This window comes from Cariama cristata, unplaced genomic scaffold (genome assembly GCF_000690535.1).
Source record: "Cariama cristata isolate BGI_N322 unplaced genomic scaffold, ASM69053v1 scaffold1339, whole genome shotgun sequence".
In the NCBI taxonomy this organism is placed as follows: Eukaryota; Metazoa; Chordata; class Aves; order Cariamiformes; family Cariamidae; genus Cariama; species Cariama cristata.
In genome coordinates, this window is record NW_009633802.1 from 1 (window position 1) to 14,485 (window position 14,485).

General features: G+C 36.1%; 1 protein-coding gene across 1 annotated transcript in view; it reads left to right on the forward strand.

Moving 5' to 3' along the window:
- Positions 1-48: 48 nt before the first annotated feature.
- HERC2 (HECT and RLD domain containing E3 ubiquitin protein ligase 2) overlaps positions 49-14,485 on the forward strand; it is a gene marked incomplete at both ends in the record, with an annotated part of 63,589 nt that continues 49,152 nt past the window's right edge. The window contains 17 exons of the mRNA XM_009706873.1: positions 49-149; positions 945-1,101; positions 1,909-2,019; positions 2,350-2,521; positions 3,112-3,285; positions 3,914-4,102; positions 4,889-5,040; positions 5,872-6,029; positions 6,488-6,601; positions 7,965-8,216; positions 9,156-9,349; positions 9,902-10,102; positions 10,749-10,977; positions 11,052-11,176; positions 12,501-12,679; positions 13,587-13,771; positions 14,133-14,288. Of these exons, the coding sequence (XP_009705175.1) occupies positions 49-149; positions 945-1,101; positions 1,909-2,019; positions 2,350-2,521; positions 3,112-3,285; positions 3,914-4,102; positions 4,889-5,040; positions 5,872-6,029; positions 6,488-6,601; positions 7,965-8,216; positions 9,156-9,349; positions 9,902-10,102; positions 10,749-10,977; positions 11,052-11,176; positions 12,501-12,679; positions 13,587-13,771; positions 14,133-14,288 (2,849 nt within the window). The remainder of the gene's footprint in view (positions 150-944; positions 1,102-1,908; positions 2,020-2,349; positions 2,522-3,111; positions 3,286-3,913; positions 4,103-4,888; positions 5,041-5,871; positions 6,030-6,487; positions 6,602-7,964; positions 8,217-9,155; positions 9,350-9,901; positions 10,103-10,748; positions 10,978-11,051; positions 11,177-12,500; positions 12,680-13,586; positions 13,772-14,132; positions 14,289-14,485) is intronic.

Genomic DNA, 14,485 nt, shown 5'->3' on the forward strand with positions numbered 1-14,485 from the left:
ATTATAATATAAATTATATCAAGATAATGCATATATAATTTTATTTAGCCCAAGACCTGCAGGCAAAGGTGTAGAAGGACTTGCAAGAGTTGGATCCCGAGCAGCACTTTCATTTGCATTTGCATTCCTTCGTAGAGCCTGGAGGTCAGGTAGGTCTACTCTGTAGCATATTGCATATATTTTTCGTTGGAAGGCAGATGATGCATTAAAGCATTTGTGTGTATTGAATATTTGCATAGAACTGTACATTTATAAATGTTAGATTTGCATAATTGTGTTTTATGTTTGTGCAGTATTGTGCCCATCAGTACTGTTGTTGATCGAAGCCGTCCAAGCCAGTACCACTAATGTGTTGTTATGCTGGGATAGTTTTATGCTTAGGAAGGCAAATTGGGATTTCATGAGGAGAACGTACTTTTAATTCTGGGTTTCAGAAAAGTTAGCCTTATTCTTCAGACAAGGTTGATCTGCTATGTTACTACACGATAGTAGCAGCTTAGAAAAGGACTTTGGAGCAGTAGTGTGAAACTTGTGTTTAGTTTGTATACCTGTCAGTGATCGTCAGATTGCAGAGGTTGGCAGAATTGTCATCTGTACCACTTTAACCTACCTGTTTGTCTCAGTCCGTGCTGTTTGTTCAGATGGCAGCTGTTTGGTTCACTCTTGGTCCAGCCAGCCCTAATTCTTCTGATTTCCTCAGCAGATGCATAATGGGACGAGCTGGTTTAAAAGTTCTCACCTCTCTGAATGTATTTTTTGTGAAGCAGATAGTTCTTTGGAAGTCTTGCAGTCAAAATGTTCATGTGAAAATTGAGAACTTTATACGTATTATTAAGTAACTTGTAAGCTTGAGGTTAAAAAAAGAATGCACAAGACGTTGTATACAAAGATTTGTGTAACTTCTGTCAAAGTGGGGGTGTAACTAGTATTACTGTGTTCCTTAGGTGAGGATGCAGACCTATGCAGTGAATTGTTACAGGAATCACTTGATGCACTACGAGCTTTACCAGAGGCGTCCCTTTTTGATGAAGGGACTGTATCTTCTGTATGGCTGGAAGTGGTGGAAAGAGCTACTAAATTCCTAAGGTCTGTTGTGACTGGGTAAGTTTCTTTTTTTGAGGATTACTGAAGTAGCTGTTAAATAGCAAACATGCATCTCTTAGCAGCTGATGGTATAAACATAATAGTTTATGGAAAATTAAAAAGATTGATTTCCTTTTCTAATGTTGTTATACAAGCAAGCAAAAATTCATGAACTGTTGAAACGATGCTCTTTTAATATGATTTAATTCCTTTAACTATTTAAGAAAAATCTGGAAGTATTCTGAATCACTGCCTGTGGACTTAAATGAAAAATAGTTTCACTAATATAAACTATATCCACATGAGGAGTGCTTTGGTAATAAAATACACGTATACACTTCATTGTGCCTTTCTAACATAGTAAAATAATGCAGACTTCTGTGCATATGAAGGAAAATACACTCATATTGGACTTAGAGCACTCCCCTTCTTTTCCCTGTTATTTAAGGAGGCTTAAAGTTACTCTTTTACAATAGTTACCAGAAATTAATTGTCTTTTGAATACTGGAACTACATCCTTACAGTGAATATCATAAAGAATATTTGAATTTCACCTGTGAAAAAAGTTTTTCATGTTCTTAACATGTTTAATAGAGCTATAGAGTAGATAGTGAAGCTTGAGGCAATTTTAAAGCCTAACTGCCACTCTAAAAAGTGATCTTGTATGGAATGTGTCAGCTTTTCTTCTCAGCTGCTTTCATCATCAGTTTTCTATTTTTCTGTAAGTGTGATGATTCTTGGTGTGTTGTAGATGCTTCTGGCAAGCAAATATGTATTGTTTCCAATTACTTTTTAGTTAATGTATACTGTTTGACTTTTAAATAGAGATGTGCATGGAGCTCCCAGTACCAAAGGGCCAGGAAACATTCCATTACAAGACCAGCACTTGGCACTTGCCATATTGCTAGAACTGGCAGTGCAGAGGGGTACACTAAGGTGAGAAGCATGAGCACGCTGATTTTTAACCATCACTGTCTGTTGGAATGGCCTGAGCAGTGCCTGTCTTCAGTTTTCATGGGTTTGGGTTTTACGTAGTAATTGTGGTTCAAAGCATATGAACCTTTCTTGATCGCCACTGCGTTACAGAATCTTATGTTAGCTAGATTGCAAAATCCATTTTTGATATTTTGATAATCTGTTTAAAATGGAAGGCCTTTACATCTGATATAGCTAAACTTCAAAATATACAAAGTGAATTGTATGGATAACCTAAACCAATGTTTTTAGGAATGCTCATTAAGAGAAGATGTAAACTTTCTCTTTCAGCCAAATGTTGTCTGCAGTTATGTTGTTACTTCAACTGTGGGATAATGGAACGAGGGAAACAGATAATGAGCGATCTGCGCAGGGAACAAGTGCACCCCTTCTACCTTTGCTACAAAGATTTCAAAGTATAATCTGTAATAAAGACATGCCCAATACTGAGGAAGAGATTCAGGTACTTACCCTTGGATTTTTTGAAAGGGACTTTGTATAGGTATTAAATTTCATTTGGCTGGATAAAATAATTATAAAATTATCCAAACAAAATTGGCAGTAGTGTTTTCAGTGTGAGTTGTATATACACCACTGTTTGCTTTTCTTGTATACATTTGAGTTTCTTGAAGTAGGAGAACGAATGTCATAGTATAGTTAGAGGTAAGCGTTGTGTTTCAGAGTTAATGCTTTTGTGGTACTTAACTTAGAGATGTGGTCAGTTAACTTTTCTGCATATTTGGATTGTTTTTATTTAGTGGTGTTTGAAGTTAATTGAACTACGACTCTTAGGCAATATTATTGAGATGAATAAAACAAGTAAATTGGTTTTATTATGCTTGTAACTTTCTATTGTATTCACAGTCTGACTATATTTTCTCCACATGTGTGTTTGGAACTTTCCTCTAGTGTAAGAAAAATGATGTGCAGAGTTAATTTTGTTTCTCTTAAACTTGTGCAGATACACAATATACTTTAGACATGCTGAGTATCTCTAGTGGCATAGAAATACCTTGACTATTCATCTGACTACTCTTTTTTTTTCTTTTCTAGCTGCTGACTTACCCTCTGAGTCCAAATGAAAGTTTCCTAAGGTATCTGACTTTACCACAGGACAATGAGCTAGCGATTGATCTCAGACAAACAGCTGTAGTGATCATGGCCCATTTAGATCGTCTAGCCACCCCATGTATGCCTCCACAGTGCAGCTCTCCTACATCTCATAAGGTAACTGTTTGCAACGTCAGATTTAGTAAGATTTTTTTTCCTAAAAGCGTAACTGATTTTCAATTTGGAAGGAAAATGACTCCTAAGATTCTTCAAATTTCCTTTCGATTTTCACAAGATAACCTTGAATTGCCTAAATTTGTCTATCTTGGGTATCTTTTGTTACATCAGCGCTCTTTCAGTCAGCCTTGGAGTACAATTCTATGGTTTGTGGACTGTTCTTTTTATCACAACACTGTGGCTAATTCTGGCATATTTTGAGCTGTTCTCTGTGTTTATCAGAGTAAATGCTCAAGACCAGATTTTATAAATGTTGGGAGTCTGAAGTATTTTAAAAAAAAAAAAAGAAAAGAAAAAAGTAAATGTTAAACTCCCCAACTTGAAAAATCTCTGGACACTTACTATAGATCTTTATAGCTTATTCAGTACCAGACTAAATCAAATATGATGCATGCATATGTTTATTTTTGGTATCTTCTAATAGGTAAGCTTTATTGACTACTGGCGGTAATGACTGTCACAGATTTGAGTATATTTGGCATATAAAGGTTTAAAAAATAATCTGCTCTATACATTTTATTAAGTTGCTATTTCAAAATTAGTACTTACAGAACTTCTTATTTTCTAGGGTTCTCTGCAAGAGGTCATTGCTTGGGGTTTAATAGGTTGGAAATACTATGCTAATGTGAGTGGTCCAATTCAATGTGAAGGACTTGCCAATCTTGGCGTTGTGCAGGTTGCCTGTGCAGAGAAACGTTTTCTAATATTATCTAGGAACGGACGAGTTTATACACAAGCATACAACAGCGATACTTTGGTAAGAGTTTTTCACATGTTTTTAAAAGTGTTCTGTATTACTTCATAGCATAAGTCTGCTCCTTTAACTATTTACAGTATCTTGGAAGAGTAGATGGAGACATGCTGATATTTATAAGCTTCTGTGTTGTATTTGAACTTTCTGAAACAATGGTTTTGATCTCTTGTATTGATTGATGAAATGCATCTGGTTTCTGTAATCTCTATCAGGCTAGAGGTTATGAATACAGTGATAATTGCTTTCACTGGTATGCTGGCCTTGGTAACAACTTTAGAAATGGGCAGATATGAAATGAGTTTTACTTCAGCAGTGTAACACTGTGCCCAAACTGGGTAGTTTCTCAATCAAAATGACACTGTAACAGAAACATTTGTCACTAAGATTGCCTGTAAGATTAAGGTAAACACCATTTTCCTATGTACTGAAGACCTTATAAGGATGGGAATAAAATAACTTGAAAGAATTTTTTGTCAGATTCAAGTAGTAGATTGATCTTTTTTCTTTATACCTTTACCTCATTAATTTGAGTGCACAGTTTTGATAAAGCCTTAAGAAAACTGTACCTAGTTACTCTGTATATAGGCAAGTGATAGAAAATATAAGCAGTTTTTCTAAGTGTGTTGGCTTTTGTTTGATTCACAGGGACCACAGCTGTTACCTCATCAAAACTGTGCACTCAAATTAATAAAGCCTTAAGAAAACTGTACCTAGTTACTCTGTATATAGGCAAGTGATAGAAAATATAAGCAGTTTTTCTAAGTCAGGTTGCTTTTGTTTGATTCACAGGGACCACAGCTGGTGCAGAGTCTAGCTTCCAGGAATATTGTGAAGATAGCAGCACATTCAGATGGGCATCACTATCTTGCGTTATCAGCAAATGGTGAAGTTTTCTCCTGGGGTTGTGGAGATGGTGGAAGACTAGGCCATGGGGATACAGTGTATGTAATAAAAATAATTGTAACGTTTGTTTGCCACTGTTCTGAATTCATGGGAAAAACTAGTTGTGTATACAAGCACATTCAGCATTGGGCATTTGTCTCTGTTATTGAACAGAAGTTGTGTTCTCCCTACATGTTTTTTCTGCCTGTAATATTCCCAGTTCTGTATTAATGCTGCTTTCTGAAACACTTGTAGATAGAGGAGGTAGTAGTGGTTGCACTGTTATGAGGCCTTTTATTTATGGTTTTATGAATCCACAATGCATTTTCTCTAGAAACATTGACTCAAATGTTGGAGTGGGGTACATTTCCTATGCAGTCATGTTGCATATATCATTCCTTTTTTCCCCTGTGTTAAATAATAAAGTTACTGTCCTGCTTCTGTGTAAGAGCAGTCTTCTACAGGAGTGTTCTGTAGGGGGTGTACATCAATATGTTTTAGAGGTTTTAAATGTCTTCCTCCAGTGCTGAATTCCCTATAAAGCAAGGGAATTACTACACAAGGGTTAGCAGTGTCATGAAATTAATTATTCAGGTATAGTAATTAAAGATAATATTTTTTATAATAGATATATTTTAAAAACACTGCATTAATTTAATTGGAAATAGAAATCATAGTTGTCAGACGTCCCTTCAGTGGCTTGTATGTTGTTGAACAGTCTGAACTTGATTTTTGGCTTATAGCTCTATTTACTAGTCTGAAGTACCAAGACATAATAAGGTTTTTGCATGTAGAATTGCAGCAACTGTTTTCTGACAAGTATGTCACACCCCTTATTATCTACTTGTCAGATCACCTTGTGTGAAATATGTTACCTTCTCTTTAAATAGCCCTCTGGAGGAACCTAAGATGATATCTGCTTTATCTGGAAAGCAAGCTGGGAAACATGTTGTTCATATTGCATGTGGGAGCACCTATAGTGCAGCCATTACTGCTGAAGGAGAACTATATACATGGGGACGAGGAAACTATGGCAGGCTTGGTCATGGTATGTTACTTGATATCTTAAAGTAAGTTTTTTGTCAAAGAATTATTTGGTGCCTATCTCAAATGATCTTTTATCCAGTTTACGTAGAGCTGTTTTGAGAACCATACGTGGCTTCACATGAATTGAAATAATTATGGGAGGGATTGTCTCAAAACCACTAAATTTCTAGGATTTATGTGAAAATAAGCAATTGGATGGAGAAGAAAAATCTGAGCTGTTCTCTGTTTCCTTCCTTGTGAAGGAAAGACTATCTCATGGGTTAAATCCATATTAGATACCTAAGGAACCGTATGGGAGCTTAGTCATGATGCTCAAATCTGAAAACAAAACCAAACTGAGACACCCACACAACAAAACACCCAAAAGCAAATTAAAAAAAAAAACAACAAAAAAACCGAACAAAAGAACCTACCAGGCCTTCTTGGTTTTGCTTCTCCCAAATCTACTTTGTTTTGAAGGTTCCAGTGAAGATCAGACCATCCCAATGCTGGTCACAGGACTGAAAGGACTCAAAGTTATTGATGTATCCTGTGGGAGTGGAGATGCTCAGACTCTTGCAGTTACTGAAAATGGTCAGTAGCAAAATATAACTTAACACTTTAAGCAAGCTTACCTTTTCTTCCTTTCCTTCTGAAGATACTTACATTGCAGATATGCTTATTTCTAGTGGCTTGAATTCTGTAAGAATTTGAAGCTGAAATTCCTTTTGGGGAAATATGTATGTACGTTTATACATTTTGCATATATATATACAGATATATTTCTGTGCATAGCTATGAAATATATTCATTATGAGTATGAAAATATATATTTTCATTTATGGGATATATATTTAAAATAACCATGTAAATATTTGATTTAGACACAAAACATTACATATATGTACATACGTGTCTAAATGTTACTTATTATTATATAAGTGCAAATAACTTGCGTTGTTGCAACAGCCGGAATTTTGAGTAGGAAAGTTGTCTGTGTTAACCCATGGGAAGTGCCAAAGAGAGGCTATATTGAAATTCTGCTTCCCAGCATCCCTGAGTGAGGTGCATAGGGTGAGACAGATTCAAAACCTGAATTTCACTGTGTGAGGTTAAGCCCCAAAGTCATCCCTTAGTAAGCAGACAGTTCTTGGAAGCTAGTTGTTCTTTTAAAATATAGCTGGATGTGGTGATGTGCAGTATTTAAAAGCTGAAAGATTGACTCATCTAGGAAATGGAAACCCAGATTTTAATTTTTTTTTTTCCCCCCCACCTCTTAGTCTCCTTCTTGCATGCTTCCATTGCTTGTCAGAGTACCTTAGGCTAGCCTATGTGAGTAGGGAACATAAATGCATCAGAATGTAAAACAAGACTTTCTTTTTGGACATGCATGGATTTACCATTTGTGAACCATAATTTTATTTAATACAGATGCAGAATGACTTGACTATTTCTAAATTCCTAGATCAGGGCTTAGATTTAGTAGTGTATTTCAAAAGAACATGGTAGACAATGGCACTTTTAATTTTATTTGTGAGATAGTTGAATGACAAGAACTGAAAATTAAAACAGGTTTCACAGACAATTTGGCCATTTGATGTGGAAAAAGATTTTGCAAGTTCTTTATTTATAAAACCTTATAACAAAAGAAGGCAGTTTTTGACTAAAGATCATACTACAGGTTTGATTTGCAGTAAATCCTGTGATTCGTATGTTTTTAAGAAGAATTCTCAGTGCATGTTATGTGTTACACTTTTATCAGCATGAAAACTTTTCAAATCTTCTTTCTTATTTTCATGATCAATTAGAAATCGTAACTGCTATCCTTAAATTACACTTTGAAAACTGTGGTTGTTATAGAATCTCAGATTTTTAAGAAATTGCTTGTCAAAACAAGTAACTTCATTACATGAAAAAGCAATGCAGTATTTTTTGTTTTCTTTCTCTTAATTTAAAGGCCAAGTATGGTCTTGGGGTGATGGAGATTATGGAAAACTGGGAAGAGGAGGCAGTGATGGTTGCAAGACTCCCAAGTTGATAGAAAAACTTCAAGATCTGGATATTGTGAAAGTACGCTGCGGGAGTCAGTTCTCTATTGCTTTAACCAAAGATGGCCAGGTCTACACCTGGGGAAAAGGTGACAATCAAAGACTTGGGCATGGAACAGAAGAGCATGTTCGATATCCCAAACTGCTGGAAGGCTTGAAAGGTAATTATCAGTTGGAAATATTCCAAGGTTCTTTTTGCTGTTGTTGGAATCTTTTACGGGGTGCTAGTGATCTCAACTTTGAGAATGGCAGTACCGTGTACCCTGTCATATTTTATGCTGGTTGCACTGAGAGAGGTAATAGTGCACATTTCCCGTCGCTTCTGCGTGGGAAGTGTGGAGATTAAAATTCTAGCAGACTTAGAGACACTATGTTATGACTACTTTAAATGCTACTTGTCTTGTGTTCTCTTTGTTCTTGCTGCTTTTCTCCTATTATGTTCACAGAAATGCTTATTTAAAACATATATTTTTGCATTGTCACGCAACTATAACTTATAGATATATGGTTAGATTAAGTCATGAGAATGGAATAAATGAAAATCACAGGCAACAAGTAATGTCATTGAAGTTGTATTTGTGCCAGTACTTTTGTCTAGTTCGTAACAGAGTGAAGATTATTTCTTGCATTTGTGAGAAACCTGAGGTTCTGTAGGGGAGGATGAGGAAGAAGCATCTTTTATTGCTCTGTCTTTCCGAAAAGTGTTATTCAGATATGATGAATGACCTAATTGAAGATAAATTCTGAACTAGTGACTACAATATAACTTTACAGTCTCTGTTCATAGATGGGGAGATCTTTTAATAAACCTTTCCTGAAAAAGTATCTAAGTAGAAGGGATACAAAATAGAAGTGGTTTTTTTTTTTAAACTCTTGTACTTAAGCTATCTCTAAAGAATCTTTAAATATTTCCTTGGTTTTTCTTTTGCTGTACTCTTCCTATGCACTACTAAGGCAAAGGTGAGGCTCTTGACATTCATAATGTCTTCATAGTTAAATATGGTTGTAATTAGCACAGTTTTCCTTACCTGATTTTTTTTTTTTTGTGTTAATGATTGTCATCTTTAAGTTATATTTTCAATATTTGACTTTCCTGTCAGGAAAAAAAGTGATAGATGTGGCAGCTGGATCTACCCATTGTTTAGCACTGACTGAAGATAGTGAAGTGCATAGCTGGGGAAGCAATGATCAGTGTCAACATTTTGATACTTTGCGAATCACTAAACCAGAGCCCACAGCTCTCCCAGGATTAGACACAAAGCATATTGTTGGAATTGCTTGTGGGCCTGCTCAGGTAAGTTTTATTTCTGAATTGTTAATTATGATTTGTCTTTGCCTCTCACTCAGACTAGTCTGTACACTAATCCCAGTCCCTATTTCTGTGCTTGCATGACTTTCCTTATTCTTATTACTTATTCTAAATAAATGAAAGCTCGGAAAGAAGATACCGTGTGCAGTTTCTGTGTCAAAAATGGATGACTAGCTTTCCCTCTGTTGGGTATTCTGAGAAGTAGCTATTTACCTGTTTTGTTTTTTTGTCTGGTACAGCAATTGAAGAGTTGTCAGGCAGAATGTTTCCTGCAGCAAAGATAGTGAAGTGTCTGGACTGGCGTAACAGCACTTTGGAAAATGTGATAAGAGAGTTCTTTTCTGGGATTGGTAGGGTTTTATATGTGTTTACAAGGATGCAAGTGGAGAGTTCTCTTCAACAGATATGCTGATGTTATTTCTTCATCTTCTATTACTGTTTGAAGGCAGATGCTAGTTTTGAACTCCTATCTCTAATCAGTGTCACCTTATATTTGGGAAATAACTGTTGAACTTTGTATATTGTTTCCATTTATAGAGTTTTGCTTGGTCATCATGTTCAGAATGGTCAATAGGCTTGCGAGTGCCTTTTGTGGTGGATGTTTGCCCCATGACATTTGAGCAGCTAGATCTGTTACTGAGACAAGTGACAGAGGGAATGGATGGCTCCTCTGACTGGCCCCCTCCTCAGGAAAAGGAGTGTATGGCTGTGGCAACATTAAACCTTCTAAGGCTTCAGGTACCTTCAATTTCTTACACATTGAGCAGTTGTTGAGCTAAATGTTTCAGTAAATAGCTTGAATGAAAATAATGGACTCAATGTGCTTTAAAACATTTTTATTGATGTAAAAAGTGAAATAAGTACAGTATCACTTTCTACTCTTTGAAATTTGACAGCTAGTAGTTGTTTTTTTTCTTATCGACAGCTTTTGGATCTCATTGAAAGTGAACATGGAAAAATGTCGATGGGTTAAGCCTTGTATACTCACTCAATAAGCCCATACACTCAGAGATTTTGAGCATTTTTAAGAATAGCATTTTTAAGAGTGAATGTCCTCTTTAGAAGGTATCTGACAGTCACTGAAAGATGTGCTGCTTTTCTTAGCATACTATAGTGAAGTAGAAACAGTTTAGGTTATTCTTTGTTATTATAGTTCAGAGTTTTAGGGGATAAAAGTTAAATATAGTTCATAAGCTTTGAGTATTAGTTTAAATTTAGTATGTATTTGGGCAAACCAGCATTTCTCTTTAATGTTGTAAATTTACAGAGAAAGTTTCTATCGTGGTAAGTGAACTTACTCAATTGCTCCAGGACTGACTTTTTTTTCCCCCCAAGTTCACATCTCTGTGTAATTAAAATCTGCCTTTTTTTTCTGTTTTTTCAGCTTCATGCTGCCATTAGTCATCAGGTAGATCCAGAATGCCTTGGCTTAGGTTTGGGCAGTATCCTGCTCAATAGCCTGAAACAGACTGTGGTAACATTAGCCAGTAATGCTGGTGTTCTTAATACTGTCCAATCAGCCGCTCAAGCAGTGCTGCAGAGTGGATGGGCTGTGTTACTGCCAACAGCAGAAGAGCGGGCTAGGGCGCTCTCAGCGCTCCTACCCAGTGCAGGTTGGTCCTAAGATTTAAACCTATTTGATTTGTGCTTGTGTTTCTAGTTCATTAATAGCTTCTTCCATTCTTAGTTTCAGGAAATGAAATGAATGTAAGTCCAGGGCGTAGATTTATGATTGACCTCTTGGTAGGCAGCTTGATGGCTGATGGAGGCTTAGAATCTGCATTAAATGCTGCTATTACTGCAGAAATTCAGGTATGTTTCAGCAGCTTTGCAGTTCTTTATAAACAGAATAAGGTGATATATCAAGTGTTTTGTGAAGTTTGTGGATTGATGTTATCCTCTTTTGACCTGAAACTTGAGCCAGTGTTTGTATGGAAGTATGAATCATATTCTCCTTTTTAGTAGCGTGTTTCTTTTCGTTGCCTAGAGTGATGATTTTAACAATGGTAACAAACTTTTTCATAAAGCTCTGTAATAGGAGCATAATTTTACAAAGCACTTTACATCCCTCTTTCTGTGGGATTCTTGAGTTCTTCACTTCCTTGATTTCACCTATCTCTCTCCAGCAGAAATTTCAGCCTTATTACTTACAAATTCAAGATGAATGAATTCTTTGCAGCATCCCAAATTTCCATAGGTTCCACTTCAGACTGGTTCGAATGTTTAACAGATGCTGACTAGTTATAAAAAGGATGAAAGAAACATTCTGTATATACAGTCTTCTCCATTAGCCTCTCAGAGATGGGACATCCTCTACACAGACTGCTTTAAATTGCCGTATTTATGTATGACTGTGAAAACAAAAACGTGCTTTTCCCTTGCCTCTCTGTTTTATTCTTCCAAGTATATTTTTTCTTGGTTTCTCTCCACTGTTGTTAAATGGGAAGGTTTATGATGCAGAGGAAACGCATGTGTTAAGTTTTGCTTTAATGCGTAGTCTAGTGTTAGCATTCTCTGTTGTGTTTAAAGACGTGCAGGACCTCTTAATTCTTCAGCAAGTCTCCGAGGGCACATTTATGTTACACCATAGAGGTGCAGGAGCCAACTTCAGATACATGCTGAAAGTGATCTAGGTGGCAGCACGCAGCACACAGCACAGGTTAATTTACATTGTCTAAAACCTGGGTGAATTCGTTTCCTTAGAGTTCTGTGTGACTACAGCTCAGTAGCAAATCTAACCTAGGTTCTTCTACAGTGGACTGGGTTACTTATTTTTATAGATACAGAGTAAACATGCCTTCAGTTGTGAATTGTGCAGCAGCTACAGACATGTTTAAACAGACATAGAACAGAAATCAATTGTTAACTTGGTTTGGTGGAAATTGAATTTGGAGTTTGTCTACTCTTGTTTACCTTCAGACACCCCCCTCCCTTTCTTTTTATATTATAATTGTTTGAAAAAAAAAGTGCCCGTGTGGTTGTTATGGAATATACAATACACATTTGGTAGGAATTGTTTCATTTCTGGCATAGGTAAAAGTAACTTCATCTAGTTATCACGAATACTTGTAAGTAAAATGTTTCATAATCACAGTGGCATTTTGCACGTTTTCTTTAACTTGATTTACGTTTTTAGGATATTGAAGCAAAAAAAGAAGCACAGAAAGAAAAAGAAATTGATGAGCAAGAAGCAAATGCATCAACACTTCATAGGAGCAGGACTCCTTTGGACAAAGACCTTATTAATACTGGAATCTATGAATCTGCAGGAAAACAAAGCTTGCCATTAGTTCAGTTAATTCAGCAGTTACTAAGGTAAGAGCTTTGAATTTGTCTTTTTTTTGTACAGAAGATCTGTTTAGATGTTTTATGAACTAGTCACCTAAAGGATGACTAATTTTGGTTAGCAGATAGTCTCCTGCTAGCATTTTAGCTCCTCAGAATTTGAAATATTGAGCATTGTCCTAGCTTGTCTATAGTTTCGCTGTTATATGTTTGCTAAGGAGGAAAGTTCTGTACCTAATTACCTGATTTTAGAAAGACTTACTGCCTGGCTTTTATGGGTTTTTATACTACTTCCTGTACTCTGAAAGTCTGTGTAAAAAATATGGAACAAACATTCAAAAGCTTGTCCTTAGAAAGTATGAGAATCGGCACAAATTTATTTAGAATTGAATGTTTTGGTCTATTTAGAACTGAGTATTTTGCCTCAAGGAGACTGTAGCTGGGGGGCTGTATGTGAGGAAGAAACCTGAATTTTAAATTCTTGATGCTGAGAAAGAATTGTGAATGCATGACCAATAGGGTGCTGAGAACAGAACTTCTTTATGTTAGCTACAGCAGTATTTAATATATAGCATATGTAGCAGGAAACAATTATGGGAATACTAAGAAATTCATTGTACTTTTTCACTGAATTGTGATGATAACAATGTCGTCTAATCATTACTGAGACTCTTCTGAGCTAGTTTTTTGTAGTGAGTGATGACAAAAAATACAGAATTGATGTATTTTACGAATCCTGTTAAGCAAAATGCCTCCACAAAAACCATTGACATTTTGAGTACTATGGTGCAAACAAGGGAACATCTTACAAAGAAACTTTGCTTAGATTTCTTATATGTTTCTGTGAAATTCTGGCAAAAGCTTAACCTGTGTTTCTGTGGACTGTCTTCACTGTCAACTCCCTTTAAGCGCTTTACAATATTTTTACACCAATTAGGAACATCGCTTCACAGACGATAGCCAAACTAAAAGATGTTGCTCGTCGCATTTCTTCCTGCATGGATCAGGAACATTACAGCAAAGAGAGATCTGCTTCTCTGGACCTGTTGCTCCGTTTTCAGCGTCTACTTGTTAGTAAACTTTACCCAGGAGATTGTGTTGGGCAGGTGTCTAATACATACAGTAAGTTGTTGTAAAAAAATAAGCCCCACCCCCCAAGCATTTCTAGAATACCTTTTACAGGATAGCAGTTTCTTATTTAGATTTACCTTCTTGTCTCATTTATCAGCCTAGTTGCTGAGTCTATCTGAAAAGTGTTTGAAAGTAGTTTCTTTAAATTGTTTTCTGTAAAGGAAAATTTCTCTTTGGAAGGTAACAGTATCTAGATAATAAATCTTTCATAAACTTTTTTCAAAAGTTTTAAAAAGATGTGGTTTCTTAATTCATTGTGGCTACATTTCAGAAGAGTTTGACAGCTTTTGAAATCTGTTTCTTAAATATCACAATGTGATGGGTTTCTGTGCTCTTCCTCCTTTTTATGCAGGCCCTGACCTCTTAGGCGTTGGCTCTTTACTGAAGAAATACACTGCTCTTCTATGCACGCACATTGGTGATATACTTCCTGTGGCAACCAGCATTGCTTCTACTAGTCACAGGCATTTTGCAGAGGTATCTCGTGTCGTGGATGGAGATTTAACAGGTAGATTTTCTTTGTTATCCTCCTTTCCTCCCCTTCCATGAAATTATAAAGTAATATTGTAAATGTTCTTGAAAGTTCTAAATGACTAAAAAAGAGTCGATTTAATCTTTTGATTGATGTGACAGAAGGAGGGCAAACTTGATGAGGAAAGTAAGAGCTTTATACTAAAGCAGTAATAGAAGGCAGAATGTATTGCG